A 25,086-nucleotide genomic window follows, 5' to 3' on the forward strand; every position below is an offset into this window, starting at 1 on the left:
TTTCCTCCCAGGAAAGCAGTTTTGCCATAGTGGCTAATAATTGTTTCTTAGACTGTGTGTTTCTCTACTAGAGAGCATCCTTAGGTCAGGAGTGTGTGTGTGTGTGTGTGTGTGAGTGTGCGTGTGTGTGTGTGAGAGTGTGTGAGTGTGTGTGTGTGTGTGTGTAGGACAACTCCATCTTCCAGAATCTTTTGCTCAAGAACAAAGGTATCTTAGCTCCCGAGGCCAAACCAAAGCCACATTAGAGAGAAGCCAGGAGAAGGGAGAGAGGGAAGGCCAGGCTCAGGTCCCAGTGGGAAGGGGGCCATCAGGAGCTTCAAAGTAGAGAATGCGACAAGTCCCAGGGTCAAGTTCCTCCTTTCCCCTTTCTCAGTGCAATATTCTTGGTCTGGCCTGAACCCTTTCCCACAGGAATCTGGGGTGTGGGCTAACAAAGCTCTCATGTCCAGCGGTCCCAGACTAGAAACCCTGACAGGAAAGCCCATGCACACCATAGAGAGGGGCCACTTTGGCCAGATGACAGGAGACAAAGTCAGCATCCAGGCTCTGGGCTTGGCTGTGGGCAGATCTGACCACCTGGCCAGAGCCAGAGCGCGTGCGTCCCCTCTGCACCAAGTGGCAGAAGCTTATATGGCTGAGGCGAGGTAAAGAATGGATTGAGGGCGTGGAGAGGGCCCGGCCAACAACTGATCCCAGCTTGGGGGGTTTATGTGGGCCGAGAGATGGGGTCACTGCAGGACAACACTCAGGAACCTCATCTCGGGCCTGGCATGCTGGCCAAATGACCCCCAGCTCTGACCAAGCTCTGGAGTCTAGACCACTAGTTGCTCCAGTTGCTCAACGAGGAGCCTCCCCAGTCCTCCATCTCCCACCCACTCCTCCCTGCCACCCCCGAGGTGGGTGACAGGCTCATGGTTCAGCAGAACCCCAATGATCTGGTCTAAGGCTTCGCTCAGGCTAAGCCCTACTGCCTCGCAGTCCCCAGAGCACCCACAAAAGTGACAACATCACAACTTTGCTCAGAGAGGATCAGACATTTATGAAACACGTGAATATTCGCAAACAAACTGTGGGAGAAACACATCTTCCCAGCAATAGAAACTCTCTGTATAAAGTGCGTCTGGCCTGTGACCATCTCCTCCCCACGCTGGCCCGTGGGTCAGGACTCTGCAGCAGCCCCCGGGGCCACCTGGGCCAGGAGAGGGGAGGCACGAAGCCACCAGGGAGCTCCCGGCCACTGCACGCACCCTCTCCTCAGCTCACCCCTCCCAGCTCCAGGAGGGGACCGCCCCAGGCCACCGGGAACGGGCCAGCATGCCACGGATGGTGGAGAAGTAGGGGGAGGTGGTCCTGCCAACTGGTACGTTAGGGAAGAGAGCCGTCATCAAACAGGCATGAAGAGGGGGTCACCCTGACATGCGAAGGTGCTGCTAAGTAAACGCTGACTCCGGCCCTAAGCCCTCTGGCTTTCTCGTTTCTCAGACCAGCCCTTCCAGGCTCACTGTACTTTTCCGCTGGCAATAGCCCTCGATTCCCTTTCCTCCTGTCTGGGGCTACGGGAACAGTGGAGCCCCCCACCCAATGCTGCATAAAAAGCCATCACTGGTGCCCGGCTGCCCCCTCCACGATTACGGGGCATCTCTAGTGAGGGTGACAGACACACAACAGTTGGACTCTAAAGGCAGCTCTCTGGCTGAGAAAGCCTGAGGACCTCTAGGGAAGAAGCCTGTCGATGTGCTAGACTGATGTAGGAGGCAGGGGCCTGACCCAGGCTGCTGGTCCTGGGACAGAGAACAGTGAAGGGCAGGCTGCGGCCAAGGGAGTGGAGGGCTCAGAGGCTGGGAAAGGTCACAGGGGAGGTAGAGAGGAGAAGGCCCAGAGGCCAGCTTAATGTACGTGTGAGGACAAAGATCCCAAGAGGAACTGGCCTCTCAGGTACACACACACACCTGCACACACACGAGCGCACACGCACACTGTGGCTCAAGCGCAGGCCACGGGGTGGAAGGAAGACTTGCTTCAGCTGACCACACAGTCCTCTTTCTCAGCACAGGCCTCCGCCAGCGGGAGGGAGGAGGCGGGAGGCACTGGCGGCCCTGGAATGCAAGGCCTTGGCTTCTGCGGGTCAAACTTCCCACCTGCTGCTTCTGGAAGGGCTGGCGTGCTGGGTGGGATCTCAGCTTGGGCATTTCCCAACTGTCCTTGGCAGTCCACCTGCCTGGGTCCTTCGTGTCCAGCTACTGGTGGCAGCTTGGATGCTGACCAGCCCGGGGCAGGCCATGGAAGCCCGCAGAGCGCAGACTAGCACGGCTTCCCTGGCTGGTGTGAGCTGACCTCACTGGCAGTGCTGACGTGCCACGGGGTGTGGCCACGGCAGCCAGCGGGCTTTCTACCACCAGGAACCTGGCCTCCTCCTGGTGGAGGGACTGAGTGTCCAGTCAGCCCTGAGGCTGGCTCTCAGCTTCTGGGGAAGGAGCAGTGAGAGCTGGGATTCTACTTCTAACCTCAGGTTTTCAGCCCCGCAGAGGGAGATGTTCTTCTCAGCTATTATCTATGCTGCTGTGCATACAACACTCCGGTCAGGTACCTGGGTGTACTTCTACATGATGCCAGGAAGTTTCCAGATCTGTCCACATGCTCGTCCCAGCTCCCCAAGGAAGAGTCTTGAGAACCCAGTGGCAGGAAATTTTAAAATGAGAAGCCAGGCCAGGTGACTATGTCTGGACACACCCATCCACTCAGCCTGCCCAGCCCCCAGGGTCATGAAGCAGGAACTCAGCAGAACCCTAGCTGCCTCTAGAATCCCATGCTCTGGACTAGAGCCAGAAAGGCTTCCCCACCTCCTGCTCAGTCTGACGTGAGGAGGGAGCGGGATTGGGTGGGGGGCAGAGGCCAGAACCCCAGCTAAGGTCCCACCACTCCTCTACCCAGACAAGGCAGCTGACTGGCAGGGACAGGCCTGGCGTGGAAGTCACTGCCAGGAGCTCCAGCCTGGTGTCCGGAGGCTGAGGCGAAGCGGCTGCAGGTACTCCTCCAGCCCGGGCAGCGTCCAGAATCACAGCAGTGTAAACAGACGCAGGCACACGCAAACAGGCGGGCCACTCCTTCCTCTGCACACGCGCACACACGCACACACGCTTGCTCCGTCTCTGTAGGTGATTAGCTGTCCTGCAGGTTGCACTCTGCTGCCACAGCGGCTGCTCGGGCACCCAGGCTTTGCTCACAGAGCCGCGGCACTGCAGCTGAAAGAGAAAAACAAGGGCGGAAAGGAGCGTTCAGGAGGCTCTCGGTTGCCCAGGGACACGGCTCCTCTGGCTGCTGCTCTGGGGACCTGGGGAGAGCCCAGAGGGAACTGGATGGGCCACGGTCCCTGGGGACAAGGTTGCTGCTGGGGTGCCGGAGGGTGCCTGAACACGGGCCCCGAGGAGCTGACGCAGACAAGCTCTCCCCTGCGGACGCTCTGGGCCTCCTCTTCCCCAGGCCTGAGCGCAGCAGAGGAGGAGGGGGAGAAGGCCACGGACACTCACCTGAGGCCCTGGGTGACACGCACTCAGATAAGATAAGGGCAGTTCCTGAATCAAGGCACAGCGGCTACTGCCAGAGATGGAGACTCAGAAAAAAAATGGCTGGAAGAGAAGCCAGCCGGGACAGGTAATTCTGAAGATGAAGGCAATGACTGAGTTTAGAATGAGCGGGTGAGCAAATCTCCACACAGAGATGAAAGAACCCTGGCACTGTGCTAGAAGACCAAGAGGCGGGGGAGAGGAGACACAAGGATGACTCATTTTGAAGATGTATAACGTCCTGAATCTGGGGCAGAGGGAAGAAACGGCCTCGTGCCTGATGACAGAGGACAGGGTAAGCCCATCACAAGGCCGGACTGCCTGTTTAGATAGGTCCAGTGTGCGTGAGAGAGGAGAGAGGCACCGGGCGCCATCGAAAGCTCGTACCTTTTAAGTGACGGGCAGGCGGGTAACGGCGAGGCGGTGAGAAGCCACGCTCCTGTGTGGGGGCCGAGTTGAGTCCCCCCAAATTCACACAACGAAGCCCTAGCCCCCATGACTGTTTCTGGAGATATGGCCTTTAACGAGGTAATGAAGTTATAACCAGGTGCTTCGTGTGGGCCCAGATCCCAAATGACTGGTGTCCTTATAAGAGAAGACGAGGAAACAGACACACACGGAGTTAAGATCACAGGAAGGCAAAGGGAGAAGGCAGCAACCTGCAGGCTAAGGAGGGAGGCCTCGGGGAAACCAGCGCGGCCGTCAGCTTGATCTCAGACTTCTGGCCTTCAGAACCGTGAGGGAATAAATGTCTGTTACGTCACCCAGTCTATGGCACTTTGCTGTGGGAATTCAAGCAAACCAATACAGCTGGTGATCCCATGAACCCTGAAGATACGGCTTCCATTTTCACAGAGAAGAGAACGGAAGCCGGAGAGGATAAGTGAGCTGCCCAGGACTGCAGCACTCAGAAGTGGCAGAGCCGAGACAGGGAGCCCAGGTCTGAATGATCCCCAAACCTGTATTTTTGCTAGTAAGTAATCTCTAGATTACAGCATCGCTCACTAAGCCTTTTAGAGGATATAAAAAGAAATTCAGGGCTTCCTAGGTGGCGTAGTGGTTAAGAATCCGCCTGCCAATGCAGAGGTCACGGGTTCAATCCCAGCTCCAGGAAGATCCCACATGCCACGGAGCAACTAAGCCCGTATGCCACAAAAAAAATAAAATAAAAAAAATAAAAAAAAAAATAAATAAAAAGAAATTCAACATGGTGGCATGAAGACTAATATCCAAGCAACATAAATGGAAGTTCAGATGTTCACAGAAAAGGGAAAATACTCTCAAGCGTCAAAGACATTGGAGTCAGGGATTCAAAACCAGTCTTCTGACACATGCAACCCTTTTCAGACCAATGTTAAGCCTGAAGAAGATTTTATCTGGATGATGATAATTTATCGAGAAGCTGGGAAAAATCAAGAGCAAACACAGGAGTGGGTACCTGTGCAGGTCAGTACTGAGCGCCTCCTGAAAATATTTTCAACCATCTTCCCTTTGAGCTTATACTATAATAACCAGCCATATTTTTTCTCTACAGATAAATATATTTGTTACCGAAGTGTACATGTTTACTGAAACACGCTGACGGTGCTATATCCCATACATAGGTGTCTCTCTGGCCTCTACTGTGAAGCCAAAGAGACGACTGTTCTTCTGAAACTGAAAACTTCAGGACTGGAGAGTATACGCAACAGGTCCGCCTACCTACTACCTCCATTTCTTGTGTTTTCTCCACCGTCAGGGATGGGGAGATAAAGAGTGCTTTAAGATTCCTTAGAAGAAGGGCTCTTACTCTGGGGTTCCTGGATCCTTAAGGGGTCCAAAGATAGGCTTAAGGGGCAGTCCACAAAGATCGGGAAGTTCTGTGTACATTTCTCTGCGTGTGTGAATAGGTGCAATTTTCTGGGGAGAGGCTCCATCCCTCGCCAGACTCTTCAAAGCAGGGGTAACCCAAAGAGGGTTTAAGAACCAATGCCTAAGCTTAGAAGATAAGGGGAGAGGGGCAGTCAGGTGGTGTAATGATAATTTATTCAGACCTACGCTGACCTGGGCACGGCTTAGCTACAGGCAGACTTGGGAAGCGAGGTGGCTGCGTCCTGGCCTCAGATAAGCCCCAGTGACCCACCACCTTCTATGATGGGTTCAGGTTTGGAAAAACCAGTTTATCCTCATCTACAAAGGCCTGTTCAACTAGTTCCTCAAGCTGCTCGATCCGCAGATGATGAGACAGCTGCTGTGCTTGCGCCCTCAAGCTAGGGCACACGTCTGCAGAAAAGGGGGCTGAGGAAGTCACAGGAAGCCTTGCAGGAAGGCTGGTTAGGTTTCTTGCTAGCATGTAGCCCACGGCATGCTAACAAGAGACCCAGATCTGCACATGCACCCTTCCCTGGCTCCCAGCCTGGGAGCAGCGTGTGGGCACCGTGCACGCACGAGCCTGTGTCAGCAGAGGAGACCACCACAGCTCAGGATCTGGAAGAAAGTTTGTGTGGAGCCTGGAACCAGGTCTCAGAGGTCAGCCCTCCCTACCACATGGGGTGAGGCGTGGTGCCCGAGAGCTTGAGAGGGGCAGAGGGTTTGCTACCAGCTCCCCGGTGAGGAGCAGGGAAGGCTAGAGGTGTAGCTGCACCTGGACGGGGCACAGAGCTGGGCTCTTAGCGCAGGCTCACTCCTCACGTCAACGACACACTTGCCCTTCCTGCACCACACAAATCACACGGCAAGGGGGAGGGGAGCCCATCAGTCGCCAGCTACTTAGCAAGTGCCAGGGAAAGTGCCAGGCGACACCAAGTCCCAACCAGCTTCTCACTTCAGGAGCTGAGAGCCAGAGAGGTGAGAAAGACTTGTGCGAAGGCTCCCGGGCAGTGAGTGGCACGACAGGGTTTCTGACCGACGCACGGCCTCCGCTTCCACTGGGCAGCATTTTACAGATTGACCAGTGCCTTTCACACACATCATTTCACTTACGGAGGGACATCCATGGAACATGTGTCAAAAGACAATAAAGAGATTCCAGAAGTCAGGTTCTCCTCAGTGAAGCCCCAGGGCTAACCGAGCTCAGGGGAACTTCGGGCGGAGGAGGGGAAGAGGGGATCCTTGGCCGTGAACCTTTTGTATTCAGTGGGCTTCTCTCAATAGATCACTATGTACCAGCAGAAGGGCAAATGGGTCACGTGAACTGTTAAAATAACTGGACCAATAAGAAAAATCTGTACACAATTCCAGCCCGCTGGAATCCTGAGCAGTCAGCAGCTTTGGGGATTACGGGGGAAGCAGCTGAAATGAAAGCTATTTGGGGCTGGCTTATTTTTCAGTTTAGTGAACACTGTACAATAACCAAACACAGAACAGATCCTGATGTGGGTCTGGGGTAAGCATGGAACTGACTGATATCAGGGTGTGTTTTCTCATCAGGCCAGTTTAAATTGTTGCCTGGCCCAGGCCTGAGGCATTAGAAATAACAGAGTCACACAACTATAGAGGCTGGAGGTAAACATGCTCTCAAAAGGTCCAGAATGGAGCCTTCAGGCTGGTAAAGAATGATCAGTCACACCTTACAGCTAAAGCATCTCGGAAAGGTTATGAGTCCTGCCCTAAGTCACGCAACTAAAACTGACAGAGAGGAGACGGGGAAGGGGCAATAAGACTGTATCAACTCAGACCCCGCGGCCACTGCTCGGTGGTCCCTCCAGCCCAGTGTGCAGGCTCTGCCCGAAGGAACACGGACACGGTCAGAGACACCTGAGCAGCACAGGCAAGGTGGTGATGTGATTTCACCTGTGTGGTGCATTCTACGTATTCAAAAGCTTTTCACATACGGTTCTTCATTTTCTTTCCCCACTGTGTGTGCTCGATGGGGAGGGCAGATGACCAGATGCTGCCGTCACTGTTTCACTGATGAGGATGCCAACAGCTTTAGGCCCAGGTGCTGCCACCGCATCCAGCGGAGCACGAGTTTCACTGACAAGCTCTTCTCTCTCAGGGCTTCCAAAAAGCATGCGTATCTGACCTGTCCTTCGACCTCCTGGCCCTCACTTCCAGTCGGTTAGCCATGATCAAGGGCTAACCCTCGGGAATCAGTCCTTAAGATCCCGCCGGGCTGGTGGACACCGGCTGGAGTACAAGGCAAGAGACAGGCACTGAGCTCTGCAGCCCGGTACTGTCCACCTGGAGTCGCCGCCACAGCCTCCCAGCCGGCTCTCTCCTCCCACCGCCTCCTCTCAGGCCCCAGCCCAACGCCTGGTTCATCTTCCAAAAACGCCAGCTTGATCCTTCACTCTCCTGTTCCAAAATGCTCCTTAGTTTCCAGAGAGTACACCAAGGACTCCATCTGCCTGACATTAAAGACCCTCCACGACCAGACCTCACCACAACCTTACGTTCTTCTAGAAAAAGAATAACGCTATCCATAACAATAATAATAATAATAGCTACCATTTTATTCATGAACTTATGAGGCAGGCACTGGGCTCAGTGCCCTGCATGTCATGTAGACACTGAGGTATCGACCAGCATCCACACTTCCTGGCTAACAGAACCTGGATTTTGTTCAGCGGGTCACGGACGTGGCCCAGACAATGGATGAGGAGTCGTCTAAGTCAGTGATTCTCAAAGTGCAGTCCCAGAACAGCAGCCTCATCCACTGCTGGGAACTTGTCAGAAATGCAAATTCTCAGGTCCCCCCCCGCCCCAGCCCCACGAAGCTGAAGCTCTGGGGGTGCAGCCCAGCCATCTGCGGCTTAACAGAGGCTTTTCGGCTTCTGTTGCTCATGCGGGTTGGAAAGCAATGGTCTAACCATCCTGACGACCCGGATCCCGATTTCCCGACTCTGTGACTCAGGTCTGGCTCATGAGGCCAGCATGAAAAGCTGGGGAAGCAGTGTCCTGGGAAAGCTTTTATTTTCTTGATGAAAAGGAAGACAGGCATCACCTGACAACCCTCAAAACATAAAGCTGCAACCTCCACTATGCCCCCAACTTTACTTTCGATCTTCTTACTCTAGTCTTCTTCATACCACTTGGGGCTTCTTGACCCATGACGCACCTACTTGTTTACTGTCTGTCTCCTCCCACGAAGATGCACCTGGGAGGGAAGGGACCGAGCCTTGTTCACAACTATACCCAGTGCCTACAACGGTGTCTGGCAAGCTGTGATCACTTGACGTGTCTACGGAATGAACGAGCGCAGCTGTCTCTGCGATTCCTTCTCTCTCTTGCTTTGAACAGGAACTGAAGGCTGAAGCTGTGGCAGCCGCCCTGAGGCTGGGGAACAAGAGCATCTCAGAAAAACTGGCTCTGACATTGCTCAGCCACCAAACCAAAGCCAGCAACACCCAGCCTGGCCTTTTGTTCAGTAAGAAAACTAAATCCCTCCGTTTCAGCCACAGTAGTCAGGTTTTCTACAACTAGCAGCCCCACACACTCCTGACACATATATTTCATCATTTAACCTTTGCAACAAGAACCTAATTTTAGGTGAGGAAACCGAGTCGCAGAGCGGTTAAGTAATCTGTACAAGATGATGTCATCATTAGGCGGTTTTTCTTGTGGGAAGTGCCCTCCTTGCTGCCTAAATCCAATTCACCTCCCGGGTCCCTCAGGGAAACGTCTGTGTTGCACCCCCTGGACACCCCAGGCCGCCAACAGCTGTCCTGTGATGAGCGGGTGGGGTCTGCATCGAATGTCCGGGACGGCACATTACTTGTCCTGTTTCTCTGAGCAGACTGTTCAGTCCTTGAGGACGGGCATCGTATCACATTTCTTACGTCTTACGTTCCCCTTCCTCACACACCTGTCGGTGACAGTTTTAAGCTGAATTGGATGCCATTACCTTCCTGAGCAACTATGACTCAGACATTTAACCTCTCTGTTCTTTCATCTTCTCAAAGTCAGAGTATCAGCCCGGCAAGTTCCAGGTTTGTAAGACAGAATGAACTTTGCTTAATACCACAGAGTTAAGACATAACTACGAGAGTAGCATCTAAGGTTGCTGGTTCTCCCAAAACAAGGTAACAAGTCTGACCAACTTCAGTGTCTATCTCAAAGAGCCTAGCAGGTTAACGGGCACAAGTGTTAAACACTCGCCACCTCAGCTGGCATCCAAGTCTAGACGCAAGCCAGATGGCCCCACCTGGCCTTGAAGTAGAGGGGTTTAGAAGAAAGAACCAGCCCCATGGAGAGAGGCAGCCTCCAATCTAACGATGAGACACGGCACGTGAGGAAGAGCCCAAGAGGACGACGCAAAGGGGACAGTAGTTCACGTCACCCCAGAGAAGCATAACAGGCCCTTCTTGCTCTGGGGAAGGAGAAGCCAGGTTTTGCTTTTGTTTTTTAAGGTATTCAGGGGGCTTCCAAGGAAGATGAGCGCCGACAGGGAAATGCAGAGGTGAAGCCACAAGAAAGGGGCGAATGGAGGAGTGGCTGTAAGAGGCACAGGGGACGGGCAGCTGGGGTCTTCTGGTCCGAAGCGGGGGCTGGGCTGACGGCACCTCCACACAGCCCGAGCCTGAGTTCTGAAGGCAAGCGCTGCCCTCTGCTGGCCAGGGCGACAGCACAGGGGCGGGGAGCCCTTGCAGGCCCTGCCCTGGGACCATTTCTCCCACAGCTTCGCATCCAGGTCGCTGCTTTCTTTGTTTGGATTTGGCTCACTTTGATACGTAGAAAGAGTCAAAAAAAATTTTTTTTCCTTAGCTGGCAAAGAGAGGACAAGGCTTTCCTTTTAAATTCCCTTTTTAGTATCAGAAGGTATAGAAGTCAGAATGTTAGATTTTGAGTCAAAATCCTAAAAACTCACGCAGTCCCCACCAGGTTCTAATCTAGTTTGCTGGGTTTTAACCTTCAGCGGGCGGGGCAGTCTTCCAAACTCACCCCACCCCTCTCCCACCGCCCTCCCCGAAGCCACCTCTCAGCTGCTGTGGCTCACCCTTCAGACATCCCTGCTCGGCAGCTCTGCGGGGGGCGACTCCGCCACCCTGGCCCGCTTGCTGAGTTCTTCACCAGGTGGCTCCTCGGCTGCTGCCAGCTTGCGCTTTGGGGACGCTGGGCCACTGGGCAGTGGTCTTGGGCCTGCAGGGAAGCAGGTCAACGTGTCACACAGACGTGTATGTGAAGCCAAGATGACCCTCAGCCTAAAGAGGGGGCAGGGAGCCTGCTCCTCCGTGCAACCAGCACGCTGCTTCCCAGACCTGCCCCTCGGCCCTCCTTTCAGCCGCGACTCTGCCTGGAAACACCCACGGAGAGCACGACCAGGCCTGCTGGTGGGAGAGCCAGCTTTTGGGCCCCGCATCCCACGGGCTCCAGGCAAGAGACTGATGTGGCCTGTCTGCTGTCCTTGCTCCGAAAGTGAGGCGTTCCCTCTGCAACTGGCCTCTTGAAGCCAGAAGGAGCAGCGCCCTCACCTGTGGAGCCAACCTGGCTGGGCAAACCAGCAAAAGCTCTCAAGTTCTCACCAGCCTGACCTTGCTGGTCTTCACCCCAGAGGTGAAGGGCAGAGGTTAAGAACAGGGTGAGTCTGTCTGCTCCTCTCTCCTGCCACCCCTCCTGCCTGGACAACTACAGTCGCCTCCTCTCCAGCCTCCCTACACTCGGGGCTCTTACCCACACTGTGCCCTCTACGCAGCAGGCAGAGGGAGCTTTTCAAAACATAAACCAGCTCAGGCCTCCCCCCTGCTGACCCATCAGTGCCTTCTCCCTGCCGTGACAACAGAATCCTAATCCTCCTCATGGACGCTGAGTCTACACGGTGCTACTCCTGCTAGACTCATCCAGCGCCTCTCGGGACACGCCAGCCGCACTGGCCTCCCTCCTCTCATTCCGGGAACGGGTAAGCGCATTTCCACCTCTGGGTATCTTCTTGCTATTTCCTTGGCCTGGAATGTTCTTCCCCCCTTTTTTTAAATACATTTATTTATTTATTTATTTTACTAGCTGTGTTGGGTCTTTTTTTGCTGTGCGTGGGCTTTCTTTAGTTGAGGTGAGTGGGGGCTACTCTTCATTGTGGTGCGCGGGCTCCTTATTGCCATGGCTTCTCTTGTTGCGGAGCACGGGCTCTAGGCGCGTGGGCTTCAGTAATTGCAGCACATGGGCTCAACAGTCGTGGCTCACGGGCTCTAAAGCGCAGGCTCAACAGTTGCGGCGCACGGGCTTAGTTGCTCCAAGACATGTGGGATCTTCCCGGAGCAGGGATCGAACCTGTGTCCCCTGCATTGGCAGGCGGATTCTTAACCACTGCGCCACCTAGGAAGCCCTTCCCCCTGCTCTTAGAAGGCTGGCTCTGCTCACTACGTGGGGCCCTGGTACTCCATCTAAAGTAACCCCTCCCCCAGCCTTCTTTATCAGGTCACTTGACTTTATTTTCCCTCAAAGCACTTGTTATCTCACATGATCTTGCAGAGTTCCTTTCCCATCTGTCTCCCCAGGTGGAACACAAGCTCCTTCGGGGCCTGACGTCTTCTGGCCTCTGTCCTCAGCCCTCAATAACGGAAGTGGTGGCAGCTCTGCAGTGCCCATGGGAGACCAGCTGTACTCACCTGCACTGCTCACGCTCCCAGCCTGGCTCGAGCTGACCTCTGCCACTGGGTTGCTGAGGTCTTCCACACAGGAAGGGACAGATGCCAGCAGACCTGGGAAAGAGGCAGGGGAGTAGTCAGAATGCAATCTCACAGGACTGCAAGGGGCCCCAGGGCAGGTGAGAACGAGGAGGGGGTGCTGGGCCATGACACCAAGGGTCTCTCTCTTTCCACCGGCTGAAACTAATACAGAGAGGCCTGGTCCAGCGCAGCCTGCATGGCCTGTGCCTGGAAAGTCAAGTCAACAGGCTGGAAGGCAGTGCTTGGCGGTCTCCCTCTGCAAGTATCTGGGAATCCCTATCTACGTCCTCTGAGCCCGTAGGTGCTGTCCTTCCCTTCAGGGAACTAGGGGGAGGGCAGTGGGAGCCGTGGCTCCTTACAGAGTCCCCTGTAGCGGGAGAGCTGCTGGTAAATCTGCTTCATCCGCTCAATGTTGAGCCGGCTGGTCTCGGCATGGTTGACGATGGGCTGTGGGTAGTCCACACCAATGATGCACTTGGCTGCCTTCTGAACTGACTCTGGAGCATTCCACGGCTCGTAGATGTATCGAGAGGGGAACCCTTTCAGTTTGGGCAGGTATCGCCTGAAACACACACACCGGACAACCATCGGCACGCTGGGAGCCTCCTTCAAAGGCCGAGCGTATTTCACCCGCGGAGGAGGCCACAGTGCTCAGGGGCCAGACAGCCTGGTCTGCGTCCTCACCTGATGTAGTCTCCACTGGGGTCCGTGCGGCGGCCGAAGCCCACCGGGCAGTAGCAGTGGAAGAACTGCTGGAAGAAAGCGCTGCAGGACAACCACATCCAGCTGCCCGCGTTCACGCTGAAATCTGCATCCAGCAGCAGCTCATCAAACACCTAGATGCAGGGAGGGCAGGACCATCAGCCTCCTCGGGCACCTACGGCCATGGCTCTCCCCCGGGTCCCACACGCTCCTTCTGCTGAGGGCAAGCCAGGAAGGATCTGGAGCCCCAGCCCACCCCCGGCCCAAGGGGGGCTGCCCTGGGCTGCCCGCTGAGAGAGCACTCACCCGGACCCCGCTTTCCCAGCTGAGCCAGAGGTCCCCGCGCGTGAGGAAGCAGGCCGCGGCGTGCCGGGCCAGGTGGTGGATCCAGCCCTCCTGCCTCAGCTGGGTCATGATGGCGTCAATCCACGGAAAGCCGGTCTTGCCCTCGGCCCACTTGGCCAGGGCCTCGGGGTTGCGGTCCCAGGGGATCTGGATGCAGATGGGGTTCCCCTCCATGCGGTCAAACCTGGGGTTGTTGGTGGCCGCCGTGTAAAAGAACTCGCGCCACAGGAGCTGCCCAAACAGGGACAGCGGGGGCGTGCTGTTCCGCTTCACCTGGGGGCGGGGACAGCACACGGGCAGCTCTCAGCGCCGCGCCGCCCAGCGCTCTCCCACTGCGGCACCTGCAGCTGCCGGGAGCCTGGCGGCTCCGAAGCCCTAGGCGCGTGGGGGAGCCCCGCCCGAGGAGAAGCGGCGGGGCGCGCCCGCAGGCGGGACCCTGGGCCCTGGCTGTGCCCGCTGCCGCCCTGAGCGCCGAGAGCGGCTGCGGAGCGGCAGGCAGCGGAAAGGGCAGGGCTGCGGGACCCCATCCCCGAGACGGGTCGCGATCCGCGCCTTCAGGGTCCCTGTCGGGCTCCGCTTTCCAAATCATCAAAGGAAGTTTTCTCATCAGCACTCGCAAAAAATGCTCAGTCTAGATTCTGGTTCAATAAGGTACGCCCAACAGCCTGGATCTGGGGCCACGGGAGAAGGGAGACCGCGGACCTCCCAGTGAATAATCATTTTCCTAAAATCACAAAATAAGCTGGCCGAGCTACCCCATGCCACAAAATCCGGGTATTGGCAAGAATGAGGAAACAGCGTGAAGCAGTGCAGGTGCAGGGCTGGTCTGATGCGGCGGAACCGCTGGCTGCGCCGCCCTCTCTCCTGCCGGGGGGGGGGGGGGGGGGTGCGTCACCCCAGGGCTCTGTCGTCCGTACCCGGCCCTGCACGCAGCCCCCCGGGTCATTCCCTCACCCCTGGGGGGCCCCCGCTGCTCCTAGGCTCCCCTGTAGACGGTCTGCACACGGCCGTGTGGAGGGCCGCTGTGCTCTTCACCTCAGGACTGGCTCCGGCCTCCCCCTCCCTGCCTCCCACCCCGAGAGCTCGGCTCCCGTCCACCAGCTGCCAGCACATCTGCCACCTCCGGGGCCACGGCCTGGGGCCGGCTTGTCTGCCTGTGCCGCTCCACTTCAGAACCTGGCGTTTGTTTAGATGGGCAGTTTGGGCCGTGCTTGGCTCCGCCATCTCCTGGATGTGGCCTCCTCCTCCCCTTCTCTGGACAGCACGCACACGTGAGCCAGAGGGAAGGCCTCTCTTCAGGGGGACGGCCCAGCCCAGAGGGCCCTGGTCCTCCTGGCTGCACCGGGGGGCCGCGCGCCCCGCGCCTCACCTTTCTGTACAGGTCCCAGAGGCGGTAGTAGAAAAGGCGGCAGGAGAGGCAGCCGAAGCGCAGGTAGGGGCTGAGGCCCGTGGGGCTGGCCAGCAGGGAGTTGGCGTTCATCCGGGGTCTCTCATAGTTGGCCACCCAGGCCTGCAGCAGAAAGAGAAGGTGAAGGAAGGACAGACCTGGATGTCTCCGCGGAAAAACCCTGAGGCACCAGGGAGCTGAGGGGTCTGCCTAAGGTCGCAGACCAGAAAGCCAAAGAGCCAGGACGGGAGCCCCGCGCGCGTCCCGCTCCTTCACGCCGGTGAGGCCCAAGTGCGCGTCCCGAGTCCTCTGTTGAATCTGTGCTGCGAGCAAACAAGCCCCTCCGTCCCTCAGCTACTCGTCCAGGAAGGCGCCCGGAGGCGGCTGCGGCTGCGCGGCGGTCCCCCGGGCCCGTCTCCCCTCTTCAACCGCCCCGCGAGAGCCATCCCTAGGGACCCACAGAGCCATGCGCTGCCGGGGCCGCTCGTCACGGAGTACCACTGGTCTCGCTTCTGTCATGAGCTGCTGCTGGCTGAGTGCGTGGGCTCCACAACTCACTGCCCCCCGTGTTCTCTCATGTGCCCTGGACGATCCTCGGAGGCAGCAGTCGTCATCACCTCCTTTTGAAAACGAGGAAATGGAGCTCGAAGGGTTATGTGACTCTTTGGGGTTACAGAGATGGTAACCCCAGAAGAGTCTGGGGGACTGGAGGAACTGGCTCCACATGCCAGTCTCTTCCCACTACCTCTGATAACTATTTTCTCTTTCTCAACTCCTAATGCCCCCTTTCTCTTCATGACTACTTCACAAACCTTATACCCTCTTTAGACCTAGTCCACACCTCCCCAGCACCCTTCGGCAGATGACCTTCCTTCCTTCCTCCCTCCCTCCCTTCCTTTCCTTCTTGATAGAAATGGAAGCCATCAGGTAGGAAACACCTCGACTTTTAGCCACCAAATCTACAAACTCAGCTGCATCCCCACCCCTCCCATGACCCTGCCCGAGGCTAAGGCCTCCAGCTGGCTCTGGAGCCCTCCCCTCTCCCTTCTCTTGCACGTTCTCTCTCGCCCTCTCTTCCGTGTCCACTCCAAGAACGCTGGGGAAATGATCTCGTTTCTTTGCAAACAAAACCAAAAAGACCTTCTGGTCACCCTGCGGACTCCCCCCTCGGGTCCCCTTTCCTCACGTCACAGCCGGCCTCTCTCCACTTCCTCACGCCCACCTCCACTTCCGCCTGCACCACTCCCACCAGGGTCTGTGGTGTCCGTGCCACTGGATCCTGCAGGCGTCTTCCGTCCTTGCGTTTTTGGACCTCCCAGCAGCACTTCACCCTGCTGACTGCTCCCGTCTCCACACCCACCACCCCGCTGGCTCCCGGTCGCCTGCCGCCTGATTGGCTGTTCTCAGTGTTTCACCAGCTCCACCACCCCTCCCAGCCCCTCAAGTACGGGCATCCCAGGGCTCTGTCCTAGGTGCCCTACTCAACGGTGTTCCTGCATGAGTCTGTCCAGTCCCAAGGCTCCTGAGACTACTGCTTTGCAGACAAGCACGACGTCTGTAGCTCTAGCCCAGACCGCTCACCTAGACTCCCAAATCACTCCATCCAACTCCCTGCCCGAGCTCTCTGCTTGATTGCCGCTCAGGCACCTCAAGGGTAGCAGGCTCTTTTCTTTAAACCACCCTTCCAATGGCATTCCCTATCTCAGAAAATGCACCGTCATCCACCTCGCTGCCCAAGCCAAAAGTCTGGCTGTCACCTTTGACTCCCGGCTCACCAGGTCCTGTCAATACTACTGTCCAAGTATTTCTTCAATCTGTCCTTTTCTTTTCATTCTCTATGGCCACCAACCTGGTTTAGGCTGAGATTGTATCTTTATCGGACAATTGTGACAGCCTCCCAACTGACCTCCCTGCATCATTTCTCATCCCCTCTAATCCACTCTCCACACTGGGAGCAGGGTGATTCTTTAAAATGCCTGTCCCCCGAGGACGATACATGCACTGGGCTACCTGGTGTTCTTAGGCTAGAGTCCCAGATCCTAAACAAGCACCCCATCGTGGGCCCATCTTTCCAGCTTCCTCCCTCGCCACTCCTGTTTAAGCGCCATGCTCTCGCTAGGCTTTGCACATGCAGCTCCCTTGGCTGGAGTGTGGTCTCCCTTTCCACTTCCCTTTCCTTGGTTAATCTGGACTCTTCCTTCAAGGCTTAACCTAAAGGGCACCTCCTCGGCAGGTGAGCCCTCGGGCATTGGTTAAGCGCCTCTAACAGATACGAGGCATATTGGCCTGCTCACGTCCTTGCCTACCTCTCTTTGAAAATCTTTCTAAGTGAAACACAGATACAGAAATCACACAGACGTGTGGCTTAACGAATTACCCCAAGGCAAACACCTGTGCACGCGCTGCCGCAGTCCGAGAGTCAGTCCTCTGCTGGCCGCCCCAGAACCCCACCCGTGGGCGCACCCGAGTCACGCGCCCTTCCCTGCCCGTAAGTGACCATCTGCCCAGCTTTTATAATAATCTCTTCCCAGCATTTAAAAATGTTAACGTTTTCTGTTTTTGCAAAGCATGTTTGGAAGGGAGGGCTTTATCTTTTCAGTTATTCTTTGTACTTTTAAGTGTTTTTTTTTCTTTTTTTCATCCAAATGTGCATCCCTAGGCACTACAGTTTAGTCTTGGCCATGCAAAAGACTTTGATGTGTTGTTTTGTTTTTTAGTTTTTTAAATTTTTATTAATTAATTAATTTATTGGCTGCATTGGGTTTTCGTTGCTGCACACGGGCTCTCTCTAGTTGTGGCGAGCGGGGGCTACTCTTCATTGTGGTGCTGGGGCTCCTCGTTGCAGTGGCTTCTTTTGTTGCAGAGCACAGGCTCTAGGCACGTGGGCTTCAGTAGTTGCAGCACACGGGCTCAGTAGTTGTAGCACGCGGGCTTAGTTGCTCCGCAGCATGTGGGATCTTCCTGGAACAGGGATCGAACCTGTGTCCCCTGCATTGACAGGCAGACTCCCAACCACTGCGCCACCTAGGAAGTCTGTTTTTTTTTAATTACTAATTTTTATTGAAGTATAGTTTGCTTTACAATGTCATGTTAGTTTCTGCTCTACAGCAAAGTGAATCCGCTATACCTATTCACATATCCCCTCTTTTTTGGATTTCCTTCCCATTTAGGTCACCACAGAGCACTGAGTTCCCTGTGCTATACATCAGGTTCTCATTATACTTTGATGTGCTAAGTTTCTTTCACTCTATGCATAATTTCCTGCCACTTTTTTCTTTTCCTTCTAGATTTTCTGTCAAAGAATCCCAGCCGTTTGACTTGTACTAATTCTCGCAGCCCAGATTTCCCTGACTGTGTACTTATGGTGTAGTTCAACACATCCCTCTGTCCTGTGTGCTGCCGGCAAACTGTCGGCTGGTACCAGAGACTGGCTTGGACTCAGGTTTGATCTCTTTGGCAAGACACAGGGGGGACGTGCCTGACTGTCACTCTCCTTGATGGGAGTGGCCATTAATGCATCATGTGTCATCTCGAGGGGCTGCAAGACCCCATCACCCCTTTTTCATTTAATAAATTTCACTTAACAGCTGGGACACGTCTACGGAGAGAGGCTTGCCCTCAGCTACCGCTGGCTAGTCCAGTGGTAAAGGTCACATTTTCGTCTCCCCCTTTCTGGGAACAGCACCTACTTTTCTTGTGGTGAGCCTTCCCTAACCTCAGTTCGCGTGGGTAAATTACAGCTAAGCCCACCTCTGACTCTGGGGAGTGGGCTCACTCCCAGATGCAAGTCTGGCCAGAGAAAGCGGCCCCTTCCCTGGCCACAGTGACAGAGTCAGGGACTGTCACAGGACCCAAGCCAGACCCATGGAAACACTCCTCGGAACGTTTTCTGAAGCTTTTGGAAAAGAGGCACACAACTTCCTCTGGTGGCGCTAAGCAGACTGAAAATAAGCTGCAGGTGACTAGCCTTGCCACTGCTCAAGAAAAGCCTGCCTGAGAATGAAATAACACAGAGGAAAGCAGAGCTGAGATGGAGAATGCATTCCAAGCAGTACTGGTTGGACATCTGGATCTAGCTGTGCCTGAGGGGTACATCTTGGACTACTGGTTATATGAGTTTAAAAAATCCCTCTTTCAAAAGCCAACTTGCAAACAAGACTGATTAATACAATCCTCTCGCTCTTCCACACCCATAACCCTCTGAACCACCCCTTTTCCAACCCTGGGCACACCTACCGTCTGCTATAGACTGTCTCTGGAGGCAGACTCTGTGCCTGTCTCGGGGCCATCTTTGGAGCAGCGAGACCATCCTGACGCAAGACAATGCTGACTGCAGACGTGGAGGACTGACGTGAAAGCGACCCTCCTGAAAGGGTTAACTCCTGTCCAGCGGGCACCGCTCGGTCTCCCTGGTGTGTGACATACAGGACTCCCCCAGGCTGCCGCTGAGTCTGAAGGGTCCTGACAGAGGACCCCATGACAGGAGAGGCCCTCCAGGGGTGCTTGGAAGAGAAGTCCCTGACTTGGTGATTTAAAAGGCACTCCTCCACGAAACGCTTTTAAGGGATGATAATCCCTGGGCCATAGCTTAGCTCTTGACACTTTAAGTCCCAACCTGCTCCTGCCACCCCATCTGTCACCGTCACCTTTCCGCCCCCGTGGCCCAGCCTCTGTCTCTAGACTGACCGCAAGAATCTCTGGGTAAAGCTGATGTGGACAAGGACAGCTCGCTCCCCCACAGCCCTTGGACATTCGTTCTTATCCTTTTAAATCGCTGGGGCTTGCTTTCGGCCCTGTCTGACGGTAACGCCCAAATGGGGACATCTAGGCCGCTGGGCCCTGGGGAGGCTAGGCCCGTGGCGTGCCTTCACTGCTGGGCACCGCCAGGGCTGGGAAGCATCCTTCCCAGGCTGGCTCTGTCGTAGCCGCCTTCTTGCCTTGTTAACACCTGGCTGTTGGGCCAGATGCCCAGCTGTCTACGCAGGAAGAGAACACTTTGTGATTTTAGGAACGCAGTCTATAAACCAGCTGCAGGGGGTGGGAAATAGGAGCTGACTGTTCATGAGAACCTCCTCTGCTCCTCTAGTCCCAGGGAGGTGAGGCACGTGACACTGTGAGGGCTGCCTCTGGGGCCCTGTGCTCTTCCCTTCCTCTTCCCAAGTCCCACTTCACTGGGAGGTGGGTCATTTGTTCTTTGTGACAAGCAAATGGAAATCAATCCCTTGGAGGAGACCCAGCAAAAGGCAGGGGACACATAAACACAAAATAATTAATCTTATGGACTTTACTGACCAGATACCTTCTTAGTAAGGGGACACACAGATGAAAGAAAAGCCCAAGTTTCAGAATCACATAGAACAAGATCTCACTCTACTACTTAGTAAGTGTGTGACCTCAGGCAAGTTACTTAGCTGCTCTAAGCCTTCATTTCCTAATTTATAAAATGGAGAGCTTAATACTGCCCTTGGGACGTCCCTGGTGGCGCAGTGGTAAGACTCCGCGCTCCCAAAGCAGGGGGCCTGGGTTTCATCCCACATGCATGCTGCAACTAAGAGTTCACATGCCACAACGATGGACCTGGCGAGGAGCAACTAAGGGGTCCACACGCTGCAATGAAGACCCAGCAAAAACCCCCCCAAAACCAAAAAAATCAACAAACAAAAAGATGAAACACTGTGAGTAGGTGCTAAACCCCGAAGTGCGCAGCCCAGCGACCAGCCCATGGTAAGCGCTCACTAAACGGCAGCAGCCACTATCGTTACAGCTGTTATTGCCGTAAGGGAGACGTTTCACTTTTCAACCAGCTTGAACTAAGAGGTGCTCGGGGACATGAACCTGGCTGCATCTTCCCCGCGGCACGGGTGTCCGCATCTGAGGCTCTGCGTCTCAGAAACAGGGCCATACCTTCCGTTCCAGGTGCTTATCCAGGCGGGCCAGAGCCTCTGTCTCTCCTCCTTGCCAAACAGCTGGGCCGAGTCCTTCAGTGGGGAACCCTACACGGGGAGGAGCAGGTCATAGGACTGGAGATCAGGCCACTTCCGTGACGGCTCAGCAAGTCCTCCAGGCTGGTGTGTTCTTTGAGCTTTGTGGGAACGGAGGCACGGTGTTCCTGGTGCCAGCGGGCCTGAGATGATCCTTAAAGGCTCTGCGTTTTCTAAGTCAGGCTGGTCCTCTTCCCACGGTGAGCTTTCCCCTCCTTCCCATCGCCTCCCCCATCCCGGCCCCGCCTCATTAAGGGCAGGTGAGAACAACCCTGGATGCCTGGCGCTGTCAGCTTAGCGGACTACAGCTGTGGTTTTCAGGTGAGAAAGGCTAACTTTGTTCAGATCAAAAAAATGGGTGGCGGGGAAGAAGGGGAAGGGGAGAGAGGGTGTCGTCAGGAACCCGAGAGGCCGACACACCCCCTTTCATCAGAAGCAACACGCGTTATGTTAGCATTGAGGAGCCCACTGACGCCAGCACCAGGCTGTGCCTGTATCCTCTGAGAGGGAAAAGTACAAAAATAGAGGCATGAACTAGAAACACAAGATTACACATATAAATATGAACAGAAAAAAGGCTGCGGAAGGACAACTGCAAAATTAGTAGCGGTCTTCTCTGGGTGGCGGGGAACCGTGATAGTTAGCTCCATTTTCATTTCTCTGTATTTTCTAAAGTGTCTACAATAATGTGCATTAGTTGGACAAAAAAGAAAAAAACAGTACATTTTTTTTTTTTTTACAAAAAAGGAGGTGCCGGCATGAGAGGCTCGGGACCGGAGGTACGCACCCAGCTCCTCCAGGGAGGGCACGCCGTAGGTCTCGTCGTGGTTCTCCTGGATGTCGGCCCTACAGCCCTCCATCTGCCGGCCGGTCACAGAACCCACGGGCTTCCTGGGCAGCTCCATGCGGCTGACGATGGCCTGAAAGCGCTTGTAGGTAAGGGGTGGCTTCTGCCCATTCAGCTCAATGATCCTGGGAAGCCCAAAGCATACGTAACGTCACTCACGAGGCCCTTCCTCTCAGGTCCCCTGCCCGCCCAGACCAGAGCCCAGACTCTGAAGGCCTGGAGGGTGGCTCTCCTGATCCGCTCATGGGTCCCACCCCTAAGTGGAAAGGAGAGGGTGCCTCAGGTAACGGAGCAAGTCAGGGCCGAAGCTGGCGCTCAGTTCCAGGGTCCCTGGTGCCGGCGCTGAGCCGCCTGAAGACAGAGCCCGACCATACCCTTCTCATCACAGAGCCCCCCGGCCTTCCTGGTCCTTGGCCTGCCTGTCCAAGCCACAGGGAGTCCATGCACCTTCCTCTCTACCCCAGGGTAGGCCTTGAGGAAGTTCTTTGGTAAGAGCTGCAAACCTGCTCCTTGGCTGGAAAATCATCCCCTTCTTGGGCCCCAGTTACTAGAACAGAGAGGCGGAGGAGAGCCCGTCCTCCCTAAATGAGACGCTGGGGCCGGGGTTCACAGTAACAGCTAGCACTTAAAGGCGTTTCCCAGTGTACCAAGTATTTTTTCATGAGCAAGGGAAACACCGTTGCGCTCAGGTAATAAGATATAGGAGAGTTTAGAGGAGCGATGAGGCTGTTTGTATAAGGATGAATTGGGATGGGCCGGAGCCAGGCTCCCGCGGCTCTCGTTGGCCAAAAAGCAGCTCACGCACGACGGGGTCTGGGGGTGAGTTCGTGTCTCAGTTCCCCTCTCCGCCCCTCCAGCAGCGGAGATGTGAGGTTGGCTGCTGTCTCCGCGGTACCGCCCCGCGCCTCCGGCACGTGGCAGGAGGAGGAGCTCCACACCCAGCACTGCTTCCCCAGCTCCCAGGCGGAGCGGTGTGACCCAGCCTCCCAGGGCGGGGGGAGGGGGACGAGGAGCAGCGGGAGGGTAACAGCTTTCGCAGGGAAGGGGAGGACAGGGTTTCCTCCTAGTCCCTCTGAAAGCACAGCGGCCCTGCAGGGATCTCTACGGCCTCCGGAGCAACATCGACACGCGTGGCCTGGAAACCCAGACAGCCGGGGGAGCCCAGGGAACGCCTCTCAGGAACAGAAGCTGTGCCTATGAGAACAGAGATCTGTTGGGAGGGGCAACAGACAGGGCCCACTGGGGTCAGAGGGCAGTTTTTGAGCAGCAGGACGCAGGCGGGAGAGTGTGGGGTGTGAGGGCTGGAGCGCGTCGGCAGCAAATCGGGGAAGATCCTGAGTGGGGAGCCTCGCTGCTCCCGTCCCTTGGGCCTAATAAGCCTCTGCACCCAAACTGGGTAAGCTCTTTGAGCTGTTCCACAGGCCCCAACTCTGACCTGTTCTCCTCCAGCTTCCAGAAAATGCCACACCTCACGTGCCAGGGGGCCCTACGGCTGAGCCTCCCTGAGTTCCGCGCAGCAGGGGCCCACGTCACCCACTCCCACACGTGGCCACCTGACCCCTGGGCCCCAGCTCTTACTTGTCCAGGTCATAGAGGGTATGAGAGTTCTCAGTCACCACCTCCACGCCAGCCTCCCTGGCCATCTTCATGATGGCTGCGTCCCGCTCTTTCCCAAAGGGCTCCGAGTCATATTCAAAGGTCAAGCGGGTCACCCCCCATTCCTGTGGGGAGAGAATCCGTCACGCTCAGCACTGTTTGGGAGAAGGAAACTGGGCACTCAGCTCCCTCCTGGGAGGGAAAAGAGCAAGCCTAGAGACCCTCCAGAATCAACTGCGGAACAAACGGCGGACCATGATTTGAACTGGAAAGCCAACAATCTGAGGTCCACGAGGTTTGGGGAGGGCAGGCCTTCGAGGGGAGGCCACCAGCCTGCAACAGGGGAGCCCGAGGCTAGTGGTCTCTGTGGAATCAGGAGAGAGGGGGCAGCTCTGTGCACTTGCCGTGTCCTTGTGGTAGGAGAACGCAGCAGGAGGCTATAAACACATGCTCCCAGGGGAGCCCCCAGTCCCAGAAGGAGGCACTGACTCACGGGTGGAGATGGCGGGGGACGGGATCACCACCTCCTGCCTGCTTGGCAAGCCTTTCCCAGAGCTCCTCAGGGCCTGCAAACTTCTGGCCTAGTTTTCTTGGCAGACTTTTGCTATGTGAAGTGTCCTAATGGTTTCCACAGCAACACTCCTGAGGCCAGTAGCAAACAGAGCTAACAGGCTCCAGCTCTCAGAGAGCTGGGAAAGGAAGACCAGCCTTTAGCCCAGAGGTCAGAGAAATCAGCCCAGAGGGGTCACGTATATATTTAAAAACAAGGGAATTCTTTTCCAAATCTTTAGTCACGTCTGGTAGAAGTTTCTAGATTTCCCAGCAAAGCTGGGAGAAAGCAGCCCAGTGAAAGGTGGTACAGATAACCCATAGAAAGCCCTAGAGCATGCAACCAGCAAGAAGGAAACCACGTTCCAACCAAAGTCTCCAGTCACGGTCTCTTAAAACTCTGAATCCCCGGGGCAAACGTCCTGGCCACGCACAGGCCAGTCTGGTCCTGACGAGCCCTGCTGGGTGTGAGTCCTGGGCAGGGCTGCTTATCCCTCATCCAGGGATAACAGCAGTAAACATTTATTGAGCACTTACTATGAGCCAAGTACCATGCTTAGCAGTTTATATAGATTATACTGTCAAAGACCTGTAACCCTGTGAATAATAATACAAAATGTTATTATTCGATGACACCTCCTCCAAGAAGCCTCCTTGACCTTCTCCTTCGGTGTGATTCTCCTGCACCCTGCCCGTCTGCCATCACTGCAGCTATCATATGGCCATGGAGTTTCCCACGACGTCCCCGTTTCCTCCACAACCGTGTGAACACTCAGAGCAGAAATCATGCTGTCTTAATCTTCATCACCCTAGGACCTAGCATGGGGCCTAGTACGTCGTAGAAGCTTAATAATATACAGCGACTGAATGATCTGTCTGTACCTCTGGGCTATTCGTGGGTTGGCCTCTGAGGTGCCGGGAGAGGGGGGACAGTGCAGAGGGAAAAGAGAGGCAAGTGTGGTTCAGAACACAACTCTGGAGTCAGAGCCTGGGCTCAAATCCTAGACCACCTTTAGCTTCATAAGCACGGACGAGCTATCGTGTTCTCCTCTGCAGAACAGGGACAGCAGCCCCCACCTCCTAGGGCTGCTGTGAGGAGTACGTGAATTTAAAGCACGCAAAGCACTTACTTCGAACAGTGCCTGACTCACAGCCCTCGATGAATGCTGGTTCTCAACAGCACTGTGGGATTTGGGCGTGTGCGTATGTGTGGGGGGTACCGTGAGGGGAGGTGAATGATCAAGTGTTTACTGAGCTACTTGCCTTGACATTACGTCTCTCCTCTTGCCTTTTCCCCCAGGAAGAGTAGGGAAGGAAGCTGGGTGGAGAGGCAGGAAAACAGCTGTGGGCTGCGGGCCTTAAACAATGTGTTTTATAAAGGGGTTGGGTGGGAAGGTGGGCTGGCTACCTAGCACAGCAAACAAACGCCTGTGTGGTACCCAAATAAAGATTTTATCAATCATTTATGGAGGAAGTAGGGACGTTCCCTCAGAAAGGCTGAGTTATTTCCCCATAAGCAGAGCAAAGCAAGCTG

At 55.5% G+C, this 25,086-nt stretch overlaps 1 protein-coding gene across 3 annotated transcripts in view; it reads right to left on the bottom strand.

Annotated features, from left to right (window-relative positions):
- Nucleotides 1-1,023: 1,023 nt before the first annotated feature.
- Nucleotides 1,024-25,086, bottom strand: part of CRY2 (cryptochrome circadian regulator 2) — a 32,223-nt gene continuing 8,160 nt past the window's right edge. The window contains exons 3-13 of one of the 3 annotated variants that reach the window (XR_009055373.1): nt 22,986-23,128; nt 21,348-21,532; nt 20,484-20,572; nt 14,562-14,702; nt 13,154-13,465; nt 12,830-12,981; nt 12,505-12,707; nt 12,086-12,178; nt 10,480-10,622; nt 3,951-4,148; nt 1,024-3,242 (exon numbers count right to left, since the gene is read on the bottom strand). Coding sequence is in view for 2 of the 3 variants with exons in the window: in XM_057747919.1 (XP_057603902.1) it covers nt 10,483-10,622; nt 12,086-12,178; nt 12,505-12,707; nt 12,830-12,981; nt 13,154-13,465; nt 14,562-14,702; nt 20,484-20,572; nt 21,348-21,532; nt 22,986-23,128 (1,458 nt within the window). In the remaining variant the exon portion in view is untranslated. The other 2 variants (XM_057747919.1, XM_057747920.1) reach the window with 2 other exon arrangements.

The sequence above is a fragment of the Hippopotamus amphibius genome, chromosome 9 (genome assembly GCF_030028045.1).
Source record: "Hippopotamus amphibius kiboko isolate mHipAmp2 chromosome 9, mHipAmp2.hap2, whole genome shotgun sequence".
Classification (NCBI taxonomy): domain Eukaryota; kingdom Metazoa; phylum Chordata; class Mammalia; order Artiodactyla; family Hippopotamidae; genus Hippopotamus; species Hippopotamus amphibius.